The 14,882-nt window shown below is 39.9% G+C and overlaps 1 protein-coding gene across 3 annotated transcripts in view; it reads left to right on the top strand.

Moving 5' to 3' along the window:
- The window catches only part of MAP3K19 (mitogen-activated protein kinase kinase kinase 19), a 66,009-nt gene that overhangs the window by 10,976 nt on the left and 40,151 nt on the right, over window positions 1-14,882 (top strand). For all 3 annotated transcript variants that reach the window (XM_032354067.1, XM_032354069.1, XM_032354068.1), the window contains exons 3-5: window positions 8,373-8,561; window positions 10,656-10,810; window positions 12,741-12,856. In XM_032354067.1, the coding sequence (XP_032209958.1) occupies window positions 8,373-8,561; window positions 10,656-10,810; window positions 12,741-12,856 (460 nt within the window). The remainder of the gene's footprint in view (window positions 1-8,372; window positions 8,562-10,655; window positions 10,811-12,740; window positions 12,857-14,882) is intronic.

Consider the following 14,882-nt stretch of genomic DNA (forward strand, 5'->3'; position numbering starts at 1 on the left):
AAAAAGGTAGTGTTTTCAATCATTGGGCTTCTTTGAGTGGGACCTACATTAGTCAGGGGGCACAGGTTGACAGTGTCTCCTTGTGATCGCTCAGCTGGCTGGTTGGTCTTAGGATTCCCAGTTCAATCTGAATAACTGAGTCTGGTCCTTGATTTGGGAGGATTATCAGTCCTATTTGTCCCTGCCAACAGCTAAGTAGCATTCATCCACCCTCACAGAATGAGGAGTGATGGCTGTGAGAATGGGAGTGGGAAGAAATCTGGAGGTGTGGACAGATGTTTCACATGGAAGGTGCAAGAGGTGGGGCTGTTGACTGCAGTTAGTAATAGACTCCTAGGCAAAGAAGGGAATTGGCAATCGAGTCATGATCAGGGCTGTGTGGCAAGGAATGGAAGACCCAGTAGTCAGTCACATGTAAGGTGCTTTGAAGAGTTTGGGAAAGACTCTCCAAGAGATTTTCTTTCATGAAGAAAATGTCCTGGGTAGTTCTAAAGAACAAAGGTCATCAAAGTCTCTCCCTTCCCTGTACTCCATAAGGTTGAAGATGCTCTCTCTTTAGGTATCCTCAAACACCACAAAGTCTACATATCCTATTTCAGTGGCTGCAGCTTCACCCCTGTAACAATTCTTTACTTCGTGTCCGGTCTGTGTTGGTGGCTGTATTGTCATGTCTAATATGATGATGGATTCAAGCAGCAGGGGAGAAAATCAGGGTTGTACAGTATCAATCAGTAGTTTTATTCTTGTCTATCTCATCAGAGAATGGACTCTTGCCATGGGCTTCTACATGAGTTGACCCAGATAGTTTGCTTCCACAGTTCATGGCCCTAAAGAGAAGTGCTTTTTTAAATCTTCCAGTCTGTAATTTTCTAAGTGGCAGACCCAACAGCCAGACCACTGGCAGCAGCCCAAGAATCAGGAAAAATATAACAAAGCTTATTACGAGGAGTATTGGCCAGGGCTACGAGAAGTGCCTTGAGTTTTACACACTGAGTGGAACAACCATGTCCATTACCAGTTCTGCATAGCTGGCACCGAGGCCAACCAGCTGCAATAGCCCAGTGCACACATCAACTTTCATCTTGACTGAACCATAATGGACACAGGCCCAGGCACTTAGGGGAATCCCTGAGAAGCGAAGTATCCTTGGCCAGCAGTTTTGCTTTAGGTGGTAGCGGTGGGGATGGGAGGGTAGAATTTCCAGCAAAAGAAAAGATACCATTCTTTCATGTAAAGCAAAGATGCCAATGTGCCTAGGCTGGTTACATTCTTAAATACACCATATCCATTGGACAAAGAATGCTTGTTGGGCCTTTCCTTCCTTGTTAGGCATTGAATTCTGGTTCCCCCAAATGGAAATATCGGACACAAGAGCCACAAGATCTCCTTGGATAAGGCATTCAGGTTTGACAAAAACCCACTAGCAAGCTAATATCTGCTTTTATTTATTTATTTAGTTAGTTAGTTACTAAGTAATTTCTACACCCAACATGGGACTTAAATTCACAACCCCAAGATAAAGAGTTGCAAACTCTACCAACTAAGCCAGCCAGGCACCCTTAATATCTGCTTTTTCTAAGTGATATCCCAGGGTGCCTGGGTGGCTCAGTTGTTGGGCGTCTGCCTTCAGCTGAGGTCGTGATCCCAGGGTCCTGGGATTGAGCCCACATGAGCTCCCTGCTCAGTGGGAAGCCTACTTCTCCCTCTCCCACTCCCTTGCTTGTGTTCCCTCTCTTGCTGTCTCTCTTTGTTAAATAAATAAAAAATAAAAGTGATATCCCTAGTAGACATGCTGAGGAGGCAACAAGTCCAAATCCCCAAGAAATGCCTCCAGATAGAGACTATTTCCCTTTGCCAGAATTTTGCCCAAATGGCAAAATTATTAGTCACAGGGACTCAAAAGGATCAGGAATTCTAAAGATACTAGCACTTCTCTACATACTAGCTCGTCACAATCAGAAGAATCCTCTTGATACTTAATGGGATGGGGGAAATACACATAATACATTAATTCCTATTATACATTCAGATAGAAGCCACAGCAGTAATCCACTGACTTGGCCCAAAGGGCCCCACGTACAGAATCATGTTAGCTTTCTTTCCCTATTGCAAACTTTGCTCAAACACCATTAGCTGAATTCAGACACCCACTTTTCCCAAGGGACTGGACAGAATGGTGACTTGGGAATCTGAATCTAAGAGAGCCGTAAAAGTTTGAGTCTCTCCTTCCCCAGTGTTTGTCACATAGTCATGTCAGTGGCTATGACTTTCAGGCCCTTTTGAAGACTGAGTGTTCTTGGTCCCACTTAAAATGATCCTTCTCCTTAAACAGCTGAGGTCAAGGGGCGCCTGGGTGGCTCAGTGGGTTAAGCCACTGCCTTCGGCTCAGGTCATGATCTCAGGGTCCTGGGATCGAGTCCCGCATCGGGCTCTCTGCTCAGTGGGGAGCCTGCTTCCTCCTCTCTCTCTCTGCCTGCCTCTCTGCCTATTTGTGATCTCTCTCTGTCAAATAAATAAATAAAATCTTTAAAAAAAAAAAAACAGCTGAGGTCAAGGTACAGGGGAAGGGAAGGATTAGGAGCATGGTGGAAGAGAGTTGCTCCAGACCGATTAAGCAGAGGATGTTTACTTTTGGTTTCCGGAAGCATTGAGGTTTCTTGCTTTTCAACAAAATGAACTTCCAATGTTTTTGGTCCATACGAAGCACTTAATCATGTGGCAAGGTCATTATTACTGACACCATCTATTTCAGCCTCAGAGATCCTTGACTTAGTGGCCATAGCTACATTGCTTTCTGACTAGAACTGCAGGTTTTGCCCCCTTTGATTGACTCAGGTTTGGCTTTTCCTTGCAGGAGCTTTTACAAAAAAATTTTTTTTTAACTTTTTAAAGGATTCTACCTTAATCTGAATTATTTGCTAACCCTTTGTCATGATAATATCCTTACATTTTCACCTGGTTTTAACATAGGGATAGGGGAGTTTTCAGAGTAGTGGGGGTAATCACAAAAATCTACTAGATTTCTTTGTCATTTTCTCTCTCTCCAATGGGTCATCTTCATTAGTATTATAACCCAATCCAGCCCAGTAAGAACCTGAACATCCACTTCTGTGCTTTATTGTGGGAATTTGTCTATCTCCAGGAAATCTCCCCAGGAGGTCCAAAGTTCCCTTACAGTAGCTAAAACCCCCTGCAAAAAATTCTGAGACTTTTATCATTAAATGGACATAAGTTTGTCAGCAGGAAGGGCTGACATGTAATATAGCTATTATCACTCTTCCTTAACAAATATAATGCATCTCACCACCCAGATCCCAAATGAATGAGCCAAAGTTCAAAGTTTGCCTGTTTTTTTGCCCATATCAGTCATGAATTTTCCTTCTTTCCTGCAGTGGAGATATGCATCTCTGTAACTGTTGTCTGAAAGGGCGTAGAATCTTCTGCCTACCCAGGACAAATCTTGTATTATAGTGGCATGGGACTGAGGCCGACTGCCAGTTTGGTGAGGGAGATAGCAACGATAGAAAAATTATTAAAAACCAGGGAGCAATTGTTTTTTGAACTTATTTCTTATTATTCAGCCTTTTTTTTTTAAGATTTTATTTATTCATTTGACAGAGAGAGAGAGAGAAAGAGAGACAGAGAAAGGGAACACAAGCAGAGGGAGTGAAAAAGAGAGAAGCAGGCTTCCCGCTGAGCAGGGAGCCCAATGCGGGGCTCAATCCCAGGCCCCCAAGATCATAACCTGATCTGAAGGCAAACGCTTAACAACTGAGCCACCTGACTTTGACTGCCTCCCAGTTCCTTAAAGAGGCTTTGCTAGTCACTAATATGGGGGATCGTTTATTGCCCAACTGACCATACAATTTGGTCAGCCTATTTGCTACCACTTCCTATGAACTTTCTATAAATCTCATTAATAACCCCATGACTCCCTCATTGTTCCTCTATCATTTCTGTCTCTCTGATCATCTCATCTTTTGCAAAAACTAGTAACTGCGAAGCATCTGGGATTTTTCCTTACTTGTCACCCAATAAGTTAGCCTACCACAGCTTCAGAGTCTGGCAGAAGACATGAGACTCCTGGGTCAGAGAAAAATAACTGTTTACTGTTCACAACAGTAATGGTCAGAGTATCAGCATTTCCTTCAGTTTCCACAAGCCAACATAAGGAAGTGATAACTGTACATGCAGTGGGTTGAATAAAAGATGGGAAACCTGAGTCTTTCACAGTAGACAGTAAGCATGTTTTCCCAATGTTCCCAATGCTCCAGAAAGAGAGGCTGTCTCTATCTTACAAAGCCATTCACTGTATAAACATCTCTGAAAACATGGTCTGGAACAAAGCTCACCTCTGTGAGCACCTTTGCTCACAAGACCTATAAAAACACAAGTTCCTGGAGTTTCTGGAGAATTGTCTTCCAACAGCACCTCTAAAGAGTGGTCCTCTGGTCAGTCCTCACTGCCTCCACTTTCTCATCACTTCAAACTACTGCCATCTGGCACTGTTCTCTACCAGTCCATTGAAACCGCTCTTGGTGATGTGACCTGTAATGTCCTTAACATTGGTATTCCTTAATAATACTGGTATGGCTCCTAATTCTGTATCTCAGCCCACATCTTCACCTGAATTCTTCTCTCTCTGTGTGTGTATAATGTTGAGCTTCCAACCATATATCTCTGCTTACATGTCACAGATCTCAAACGTAGCATATCCACATTGTCTTCATTGTTTTTCTCTCCAAATCTAATTCTCCTGAGGAGCACCAGCATCAGTGCTTTCCATTTTGTTAAGTAGTGTCAGCATCTGTTTATCTTAAATCATTCACTCACTCATTCCTAAAACATTTATTCATGTGGTAAGAGCTCTCACAAGGTGGACTTACATTCTAATGAAGGTGAAACACAACAAATAAGGAAACAAAAAATGCTTAATTACATTACAAATCACTGTTAGTGCTTTGAAGTAACCAATAGAGTGATTCCTTGTTTGATAAGGTGGACAGGAAAATCTTCACTGATATGGTTACATTTACATTAAAACTAAAATAATGATAAAGGATGACATTTGAAGAACAATTGGGGAAGTAGGGATAACAGAGATAAAGCCTCTTGGTTAGGAAAAAACTTGCATATTTGAGGTAAAAAGATGACTAGAACTTGCAGAAGAAGAGGAAGATTAGCGTAAGATGAGGTTGAAAAATGGCAGGGCCCAAATCCTGCAAGACCATAAGGCATGAAAAGGTATTTTAAAAAACTGCTTTAGTGAGATATAATTCACATATCATACAATTCACCCATTTAAGGTGGGTTTTAGATCACCACAGTCAATTTTAAAACATTTTCGTCATCTTAAAAAGAACTACTCACCTCCTTTCCTGCAAAAGAAACTCTGAACCCATTAGCTATCAGTTTCTATCGTTCCTCCTTTTCCCTGCCCTAGCCCTAAGCAATCACTATTCTACTTTCTGTCTCTATAGATCTTCCTATTCTGGACTTTCATGTAAATGAAATCATACAGCATGTGGTCTTTTGTGATTGGCTTCTTCTACTTAGCAAACTGTTTTCAAGGTTCATGTTGCAGCATGTATCAGCACTTCATTCCTTTTCATAATTGAATAATACTGGGTTATATGGGTATACCACATTTTCATTGTTCATCTGTCCATTGACGGAAACTTGAGTTGTTTCCCTGTTTTGGTTACTATGAAAAAGGCTGCCACAAACATTTGTGTATAAGTGTTAATGTGGTCATATGTTTTCAAATTCTCTTTCATTCCTCTTCCTAGGGGTGGAATTACTGGGTCATATGGGAACTCTATGTTTAATCATTTGAGGAACTGCCAGAATGGTTTTTAAAGTGACTATAACATTTACAACAGAGTGTAAGGGTTTCGATTTCTTCAGAACCTTGTGAACACTTCTACTTTCTGACTTTTTGAATGTAACCACTGTAATGGGTTTCAGACAAAGGTATTTGGAAATGGAGAGACCGATTAGAAGGTTGTTGCATTGTTTCAGGCCAAAGATCACTGTGGTCTTGTCCTCAGTGGTAGTAGGGAAGCTAGACAAAAATGGACTGAAGTGAAAAACCTGGGAATTATCTTGATTTCTGGCTCACCATCAACATCCACATCTAATGAGTTTTACCTCCTAAATGTTCCTGGATTATGCCCTCAGTTGCTCCATTTCTACTACCACTTCCCTGATTTGGTACCATTTTCTCTCCATGAGGCCACTGGGTAGTCTCATTGGTCTCCTGACTTTCGTTCTTCCCACAGTGATTTCTTTGAAGTGCTGACCTGATCATGTCATCTCTCTGTTAAAATCTCTCACTGCCTTCCCATTGTCTTGAAGATACAACTCTAATTCCTAAAGGGAGTTGGTAAAGCCTTTCAGGATTTTGCTACTGTTGACTTCTCCATCACATTTCTTTTTTTTTTTTTTTTAATATTTTATTTATTTATTTGACAGAGAGAGAGATCACAAGTAGGCAGAGAGGCAGGCAGAGAGAGAGAGGGGGAAGCAGGCTCCCAGCTGAGCAGAGAGCCCAATGCGGGACTCAATTCTAGGACCCTGAGATCACGACCCAAATGGAAGGCAGAGGCTTAACCCACTGAGCCACCCAGGTGCCCCTCCATCACATTTCTTTACCCTCCGTTCTCCATCCTGAGCTCCAGCCATGTCTAATTTAGTCTTCCAGAGCTTTGAGTGTTATTTGTTCTTTTGTCCTCTGTATTAGTCATCTTGGGCTTTCTGTAGCAAACACACCATGGCTGAGTAAGTCCAATATCAAGTAAGTAAGTCCAATATCAAGATTCTGGCCAATTTGGTTTCTGGCAAGAGGTTTTTTCCTGTCTTATGGATGGCCACCTTCTCTCTGTGTTCTCACTTGGCAGAGAGAAAGAGAACAAGTTCTCTTAGGTCTCTTCTTATAATGACACTAGTCCTATCAGATCAGGGCCCCATTTCTAGAACCTAATCTAACCTTAATTACTTCCTAGAGGTCTCCTCTCCAAATACAATCACATTGGAGGCTAGGCCTTCAACATATGAATTTTGAGGAGAAAGAATTCAGTCCATAGCATCCACAGTACTTTGTTTACACTATATCTTTTGCTTCAAACAATCTTTCCCCTAGTCTTTGCCTAGTTAATTGAGTCTGATCCCTCAGTTCTCAGCTTAGACATTTTCTCTACAAAGTCTTCCTTGACCCAATGAGACAGCTTAAATTCATTTCTTCTAAGTGACACCTTCACTCTTCTATATTTACCCTATCACTCTATTTCTCACACTATGTCACAATTGCTTTTTTATCTGTCTCTGTTCCTCATTAGATTGTAAATGCCTTAAAGGCTGGTCCCTGTCTTGTTCACTGTTGGAGCCTCAGCACCAAGGACAGTTCTTGACTCATGCTAATCACTCAATCCCATTTGTTGAATAAATTATGTATCAACATTTTGAATAGGATTTATTTGCTTCCTAGAAATACTTATGGAAATACTGGCAACTTTCGAGAATGTTTGTCTAAGTTTGGGGTTTATATTTTATTTTTTTCTAGAAGATTTTATTTATTTGAGAGAGAGTGCAAGAGCAAGGGGAGGGAGAAGCAGACTACCTGCTGACCAGGGAGCCCATCACAGGGCTTCATCCCAGGATGCTGCGATCATGACCTGAGCCAAAGGCAAACATTTAATTGACTGAGCCACCTAGGAGCCCCAGGTTTTGCATATTAAATTACAGATCATACTAATAGGACTTTGATGCTTTATGTGGGTTTAACATAATATATTCACAAACTTCTAATTTTAAGAAAAGAATAGTATCTCCAAGGAGTGCCTGGGTGGTAAAGCATGTGACTTTCTTTCTTTTTTTTTTAAATTTTATTTATTTGGTGGGGGAGGCAGACTCCAGGCTGATCATGGAGCCCAATGCAGTGCTCAGTTCCAGGACCCTGAGAACTGGCCTAAGCCAAAGTTAGATGGCCTAAATCAAAGTTAGATGCTTAACCAACTGAAGGACTCGGACACCACAAGCATGTGACTCTTGATCTCAGGGTTGTGAGTTCAAGCCCTGTGTTGGGTATAGAGATTACTTAAAAATAAAACCTTAAAAAAGAAAAGAATAGTATCCCCAAACCATCCGTGTCATGGAGATTTTTGTTTTCCTAATTTAAAAAAGGCAAATAGCAGCCATCGGCATTCAAATCAATTCTTCATTTTTATGCCCCTCTTATTCTCCCTTCGTACATCATGAATCAAAGCCATGTCCAAGTTTTCCAAGAAACCCTGAAGATACTGTTTGCATTCAAAAATGTAAATAAGAATGTTGTGATGTTGCAGGTTGTTGAATTGAATGTTGTGATGTTGCAGGTTGTTGAATTTCTTCTGGAAAAGGGAGCAGATATCACCCTTTGTAATTACAGCAATCAAACTGCAGTTCACGTGGCTAATTGCAATGTGCGAAGACTACTCTTGGCCATCAGTGGAATCCAGGCTCCCCAAATGCAACTTCTACAAAGTTCATGGCAAGGTGATCTTGAACAACTTCAGCACTTGCTGGTCAGTTAAATTGATGTTTGCTTCTGCCTTTGGGTGGGTAAATGGTAAGAAAAGCCTAGACTATATAGGACTCCTTTTAAAGAAAAATAAGTTATTTTCAAATGCAGTCCCAGAAAGCTTCAGGAAGAATATAGGGGAAAGAAACAGGATCGAAGAGGATAGTAGGGTGGAAAACAGGGTAATAAGAGAACACAGCAGCAGCCTGTTTCCACCTTCCTCCAGCTGGATGTTAGAAGTCATGCAGCACCCACGGGAAATGATATGCTCCCAGGATGTCCCTAGAGAACGGCTGTCAACTTGCTCAGAGGAGCTCCCTTGACATCATTGCCATTTGTGCAATTGCTGTTTAGATCCCTTTGGACCAGCTGCACTTATTATCTTTATCCTGAAAAGGGAATCAGAGAGCCTCTGCTTTGCATAATATTTAGTTGTAACTAGAGGAGTTAAGAGGGTGTGTTTTTTAAGTGCTTTCTTCTCTGGATATTGATCTTCTTGTTTAGATCTTCTAGCCACAGACACGCTTTCCCAAAGTAACTTACGAAACCATATGCATAACCAGGGACTTTAATTATTGGTGACCGGCAACTGTCTATTCTTGGTATTTACCTTCAGAGACACTTTCAGATCACATGACCTTCCAACTGAAAGAAAATCAATTGCTGCTAGGAAACAGTTTCTTCCAGTCCCTTATGGTAGAGATACAAGCAGATAAAGAGAAAGTGAACAGAATTCTGTCGCCTAGAGTTCAAGGAAATCTACAACAAAATCCAAAGGACTCTTTAAATTCTTTTGTTGTATTAAACCATAGTCTAAAATTGCCATATGTCATAACTGAAGTTTAGAACACTTTTGAAAGACAATAATTTTATTTCAATGGTATTTGTAATAGTTGTTATAATACAATATGTTTTCATAACCACATTTTTTCACCATAAATATTAGCAGCCACTTTTTAAGAAACTGGTGCCTATAACTGAATCCAGAACTTAATAAGCAGATGCTGAATTAAAGTGCTATTGTAAGACTATTCTCAGCTCAAACCTTTCATGTTGGTTCTAACTAAGAATAAACATTGATATAAGAGGTAGCTTCTTTTCAGAGACTGAAAAAAATATTAACTAATTAATTCCCACAGCACCCCTCTGAGGTAATATCATTATCTCTAGTTTGTCCCTAGAGAAAGTGAGGTAGAAACGTTGATATATAAAGTGAAATAGAGTGGAAATTAGTGAATTGCTTTGGTCTATAAAATAAGCAATTTGGATACTTTGGCCTTACAGTGGTTTTTCAGTGGTGAATTATCCAAATTAAGTTCCATTTTCATTAAAACAACAAATATCACCTATATACCCACCTCCATTTGACTGTACATAGATGGTTAAGTGAGCTACATTCTTATTGTGGATCTTTCATTCATTCCACAAATGTTTATTGAGCACGTGTCAAACTCTACTCAGTGCTTTTCATATGCTGTCTCCAACCATCAAAACAACCTCACAGAGGCAGGGAGTCTGCCTTCCTTCTCCCTCTGCCTGTCTCTTGGCTCAGCTCATGCTCTCTCTCTCTCTTGCTCACTCTCTCAAATAAACAAAATCTTAAAAAACAAACTAACAAAAACAACTCCATAGAAAAGACATTGTTTTTCCTACTGACAGTTGAGGATTCTGAAGGTCAGAGAGTAGGACTGCCGGATTTTGCAAACAAAAAATACAAGACTTTCAATTAAATTTGAATTTCAGATAAATACCAAACAAATATTTTCCAAATAAATCTTTTAATATGATTATGTCCCCCATGAAAATGATTCATTGCTTAACTGGATGTCCCTTATTTTATTAGGGTGATTTTATCAAGTGTTCTTCATATAATCCTGTCAGGAAAGTTAAAGAATGAGTTTAAGGAAGTAAAATTCAAACCCAATTCTGTCTGGCTCTCAGGCCTGTGTAATTTCATCAGCTCCTCCTCAATATAGATGCTGAGAAAGAATGTATTGAAGTGAAAATAAAAATTTGGCTAAACAAGGAAAATGCAAAGATTGGTATAAATAGACACACACTAAAAACAAAACAGAAATAAAGCTTCTTGTTTTTAAAGGCATCTGAAGAGCTCCTGGATATAAATTTCCCAAACCAACATGGCTTGACCCCTCTGATGCTGGCTGTGAGGGATGTGGATCTGTTCGAGAGTCTTGATATGTCAACAGCCTACAGACCTGTGGAGGTTCTCTCTGAGCTCCTCCAGCATCATGCGTGAGTATGAGTGGTCAGTCAGCATCAGTGGAAAGGCGTCTTGAGTCACTGTTATTTTCAGAAGTCACTTGTAAATCTGAACATATAGACTGCTTTTTAAAATTCTACATGTTGGAGAACCTGGCTGGCTCAGTAGGTAGACTATGATTCTTTATCTCGGAGTTGTAAGTTCAAGTCCCATGTTGGGTGTAGAGATTGCTTAGAAATAAAATCTTTAAAAAATTTATATTGAATTGAATGCACATATATGGTCATAAAAGGGACTTAGCAGTTGCAAAGTGATATATAGATGTTAGATGTTGCTATTTATTATTCTTATGATGTTGACCATTTGTTTAAATAATCTTATGGTAGTTATGAAGAGTGTCAGATACTTCTTGAGTAGGCAGCTCCCTACCCCCAAAATGTTACTAATTATTTCAGAAAGCATTGTCAGTTATCAAAAGCAATTTTGATTTCCAGTTATCTAAAAATCGCTATATGCCAAAATGCTCTTTAGGAGGAGGGAAAGTAAACAATTAGCTTTTTTTTTTTTTTTAATCAGAGGATTAAAAAACAGTTTTTCATGTTAGAATTGTAGTTTCCTAACAACTAGATATCTTGTCATCAAATAAGAACAGATGGACAAAATTCTTTCTCAGTACTTCGTATGAATTTTGTTTTAGGAATAAAAGAGGAAAGGGAGTTTCAAGAACAAAAGTAGAGTTAAGAACATTAGCTATTATAAAAGGATCAGTTAGTATAATAGGATGAAGACTGAAGTTTGAAGCTACCCTAGACTTTAGTGTTCAGAAACCACTGAGGTTGTTTAACATGGAGAGTACCGGACACAACTCCGAAGATGGTGTTCAGTAGGCCTGGAGTGGGGTCCAGAATACAGGAAATCAAAAAACACCACATTGAGAAACACTAATCAAGGCAAACGAGCAAACTCAAGTCCCAATGAGTTAAATGACTTATGGCCACATATCAAGGCAGTGCTGTCCCCTGATTCTGGGTCCTATGCTATTTTTTTGAATCATGACCTTCGATATAGAAAAAGCTGTAAGAGATTAATTGTTGCAGATGATAAAACATTAACCTGTCCCGTGAAAAAACAAAAACAAAAACAAAAAATCCTGTCCGGTAGCAATAAGGAGATTCAAATTCAAAGCTGTTACATTGGAGACCACGACTGATGTGTTCCTTTTCCCAGACTGTGACTAGCAAAGCAAGTATAATCATTGTTTCCCTCTCCCTAATCTGTCAACAGGGCTCTCATCATTTACCTTCTGGATCTCTCTGAGCTGATGTCTAATCCTAGGATTCAGTATGACACAGAGAGGATGTTTGTGCTTTTGAAGGAGTGCTAAGATCAGTGAGTGGGCTTAACAATCACAGAGCAAGGCAAAGAGAAATGAAAAGATCATGCAGAGGGATTTTATGACCAAGATCCGATCCACTCAACCAGAGCCTGTGAAATCAACATATCAACTTAATTCTATGCCATTCTACTATTTTGAATGGTAAAAGCTAGCTGTTAGCATTAGAAAAAAAAGAACTATGAAGAAAGTAAGCAGTTAGCTAAATCATTGAAAAGGAAAAAAGCAATCAAGTCATCTATTTGGAATGATAAGACAATAGTTTATCAGGATGTTTCAATCTTCACTTAATTTACTACTCATCATTAAAGAATTATGAATTTTTTTGCCCAAAGTTGGACATTTTCTACAAATATTGGAATTTTTTAGGTTGGGAGTAGAAATAAGATATCCAACATAATCTTTTTACTTAAAAATGTCACTCTCTCTTACATTTTGAAGTTATTGTTGTCAGCTCCAAACTACATGATTGCTCTTATTTATTCGATGTCAATGTTTTTCCTCTTATATTGGTTCTTTCCTCAATAGATTTAACTGAATTATCTTTGATGTGATTTTATTCTTCCTAGAGATCCTAAACTCTGTGATTTTAGTGGAAAATCAGCAATACATTATGTGTCACAAATACAAAGTTTTAGGAAACAACAATTATTGGACATTCTAATGAATTCTATGCCAAAACCAGGTAAGTACTTCTGTTTCACTTTCAAAATTCCCCTTAATGAAAAGCCTTATTAGAAATCTTTCTTTTTCAATGTGTATTTGATGGATTCATTTAAAGATATCAAAGCAGGGCACCTGGATGGCTCAGGTGGTTAAGCAACTGCCTTCTGCTCAGGTCATGATCCTGGAGTCCTGGGATGGAGGCCCCTATTGGGCTCCCTGGTCAGCAGGGAGTCTGCTTCTCCCTCTGACCCTCCCCCCTCTCTCTCTCTCTCAAATAAATAAATAAAATCTTTAAAAAAATAAAGATATCAAAAAATAAATAAATAAAGATATCAAGGCAGCAGCAATTTATTGAGCAGTGACTATATACAAGGCCCATGACTAAGTATTCTGGGGGATGCAAAGAAATCTAAGACATAGCCCAAACTCCTGAAAGTATTTAGTTTGGTAAGGGACACATCACGTAAGTCAGGAGAGAAAGAGGTTTTCATGAGCTTGAAAGAGGAGAAGGGACATACTATGGTCCTTAAATGCTAGATAAGATTTGGAAGGAAGAGAGGGACACCTGGGTAGTTCAGTCAGTTGGGCATCCAACTTTTGGTTTCTACTCAGGTCCTGATCTCATGGGCTGTGGGATCGAACCCCACCTCGGCATCCTAGCTTGGTGGGAAGTCTGCTTGAAAGATTTTCTCCCCCTTTCCCCTGCTTGTTTGCATTCTATCTCTCTCTCAAAATAAATAAATAAATCCTTAAAAAAAGATTTGGAAGGAAGAGAAAAAGAGACAAGGTTTGATACAAGTAGGGAGAGAGAGTCTGAACAAAGAAATAGAAATAGTCACAGAGAAAAAAGTAAAATGAAAGAAGTTTCATTGAGTAACATGTGACCTTGTAAAAGCTGCTTGACTTTCTTGTCTGACTGAAGCTTCTGGGCTGGGAACAAGGCCGTTCCAAGTAAGGTTTCACCGTAGAAGTGAAACACAATCTGGTCCTTGAAAAGCGATGGGATCTGATTTTGTAGAGCAGAGGCATCATGGTGTAAGTGAGCCTCGCTTATACCAGGGGCAAACAAGACACTAGGAAGTTCCTGTTGGGGAGCAGGAATACATAGTAAGATTAGATACCAAAAGAAACTGGGTCCATTGAAGATGGATTGAATGCAGATTTTTTTCAATAAAATAGAGTTGCTAAAGAAGTTTAAGCCAGTGAGTGATGAAAGCCATGTTTTAGGAAAATTAAGCTGTTGTTATTGTGTAGAATGGACTCGAAGGAAGAGATTCATAGCAGGGAGCTCTATTAGGAGAGTACAGAAGTGCATGTGTGGTGACAATGGCCAGAGAAGAGTCCTGGGTTTGGTGTGGGACTACGCCTGCCAGGAGCTGGGTGCAGTGACCCTAAGAGCTATTGTGGAAGAAAAATTCACAGCATTTAGTGATGTGAGCATTTAGTGATGAGACAAAAGTCAGGAGAGTTCAATTTGATTCCAAAGTTTCAGCCCAGGGAAGGGGGGGGTGGGGGATGGAAAGACAATCAACAAAAGAGAAGACCACTCTTATTTGGTGAGGATATTGAAGGTAATGAGTTCTAAAGCACTGTGTTTGTTGGAACCTTGCCTTTCAAGTAGCAATGTTCTGTAGGACAGGGTCGTGGGAGGGGATGAGTTGGTATTGTTTGGGAGTTCACTACAAAAAGGGAATTGTGAGGATCTGCAAGCAGGTAAGATCACTGGAGGATTGCAAAGGGCTGAGCCAAGCAAGTATTCCCATAGTTAGGGAGTGGTGTGCACTTAGGGACCCAAGGGCAGTGAGACAGAGAAGAAGGAACTGGGGAGAGTTGCAAGAAGCAAGGTGTAGGAAAATACCAACTTGGAAAAGAGGTTGCAAAGCAGATGTGGTAAGGAAGTGTGAAGTTTCAGTGATAGGATAGAGGCAGAAGACTGCACCGAGTAAGGAAGGAAAATATGGAGGGTCTGAGTAGAGATAAACCTTGTGCAATTTTGTATCAGTTACAAAATAACTGGAAGAGATCTTGGAAGAGGAAGAGGTTTT

This window comes from Mustela erminea, chromosome 8 (genome assembly GCF_009829155.1).
Source record: "Mustela erminea isolate mMusErm1 chromosome 8, mMusErm1.Pri, whole genome shotgun sequence".
Lineage (NCBI taxonomy): Eukaryota > Metazoa > Chordata > Mammalia > Carnivora > Mustelidae > Mustela > Mustela erminea.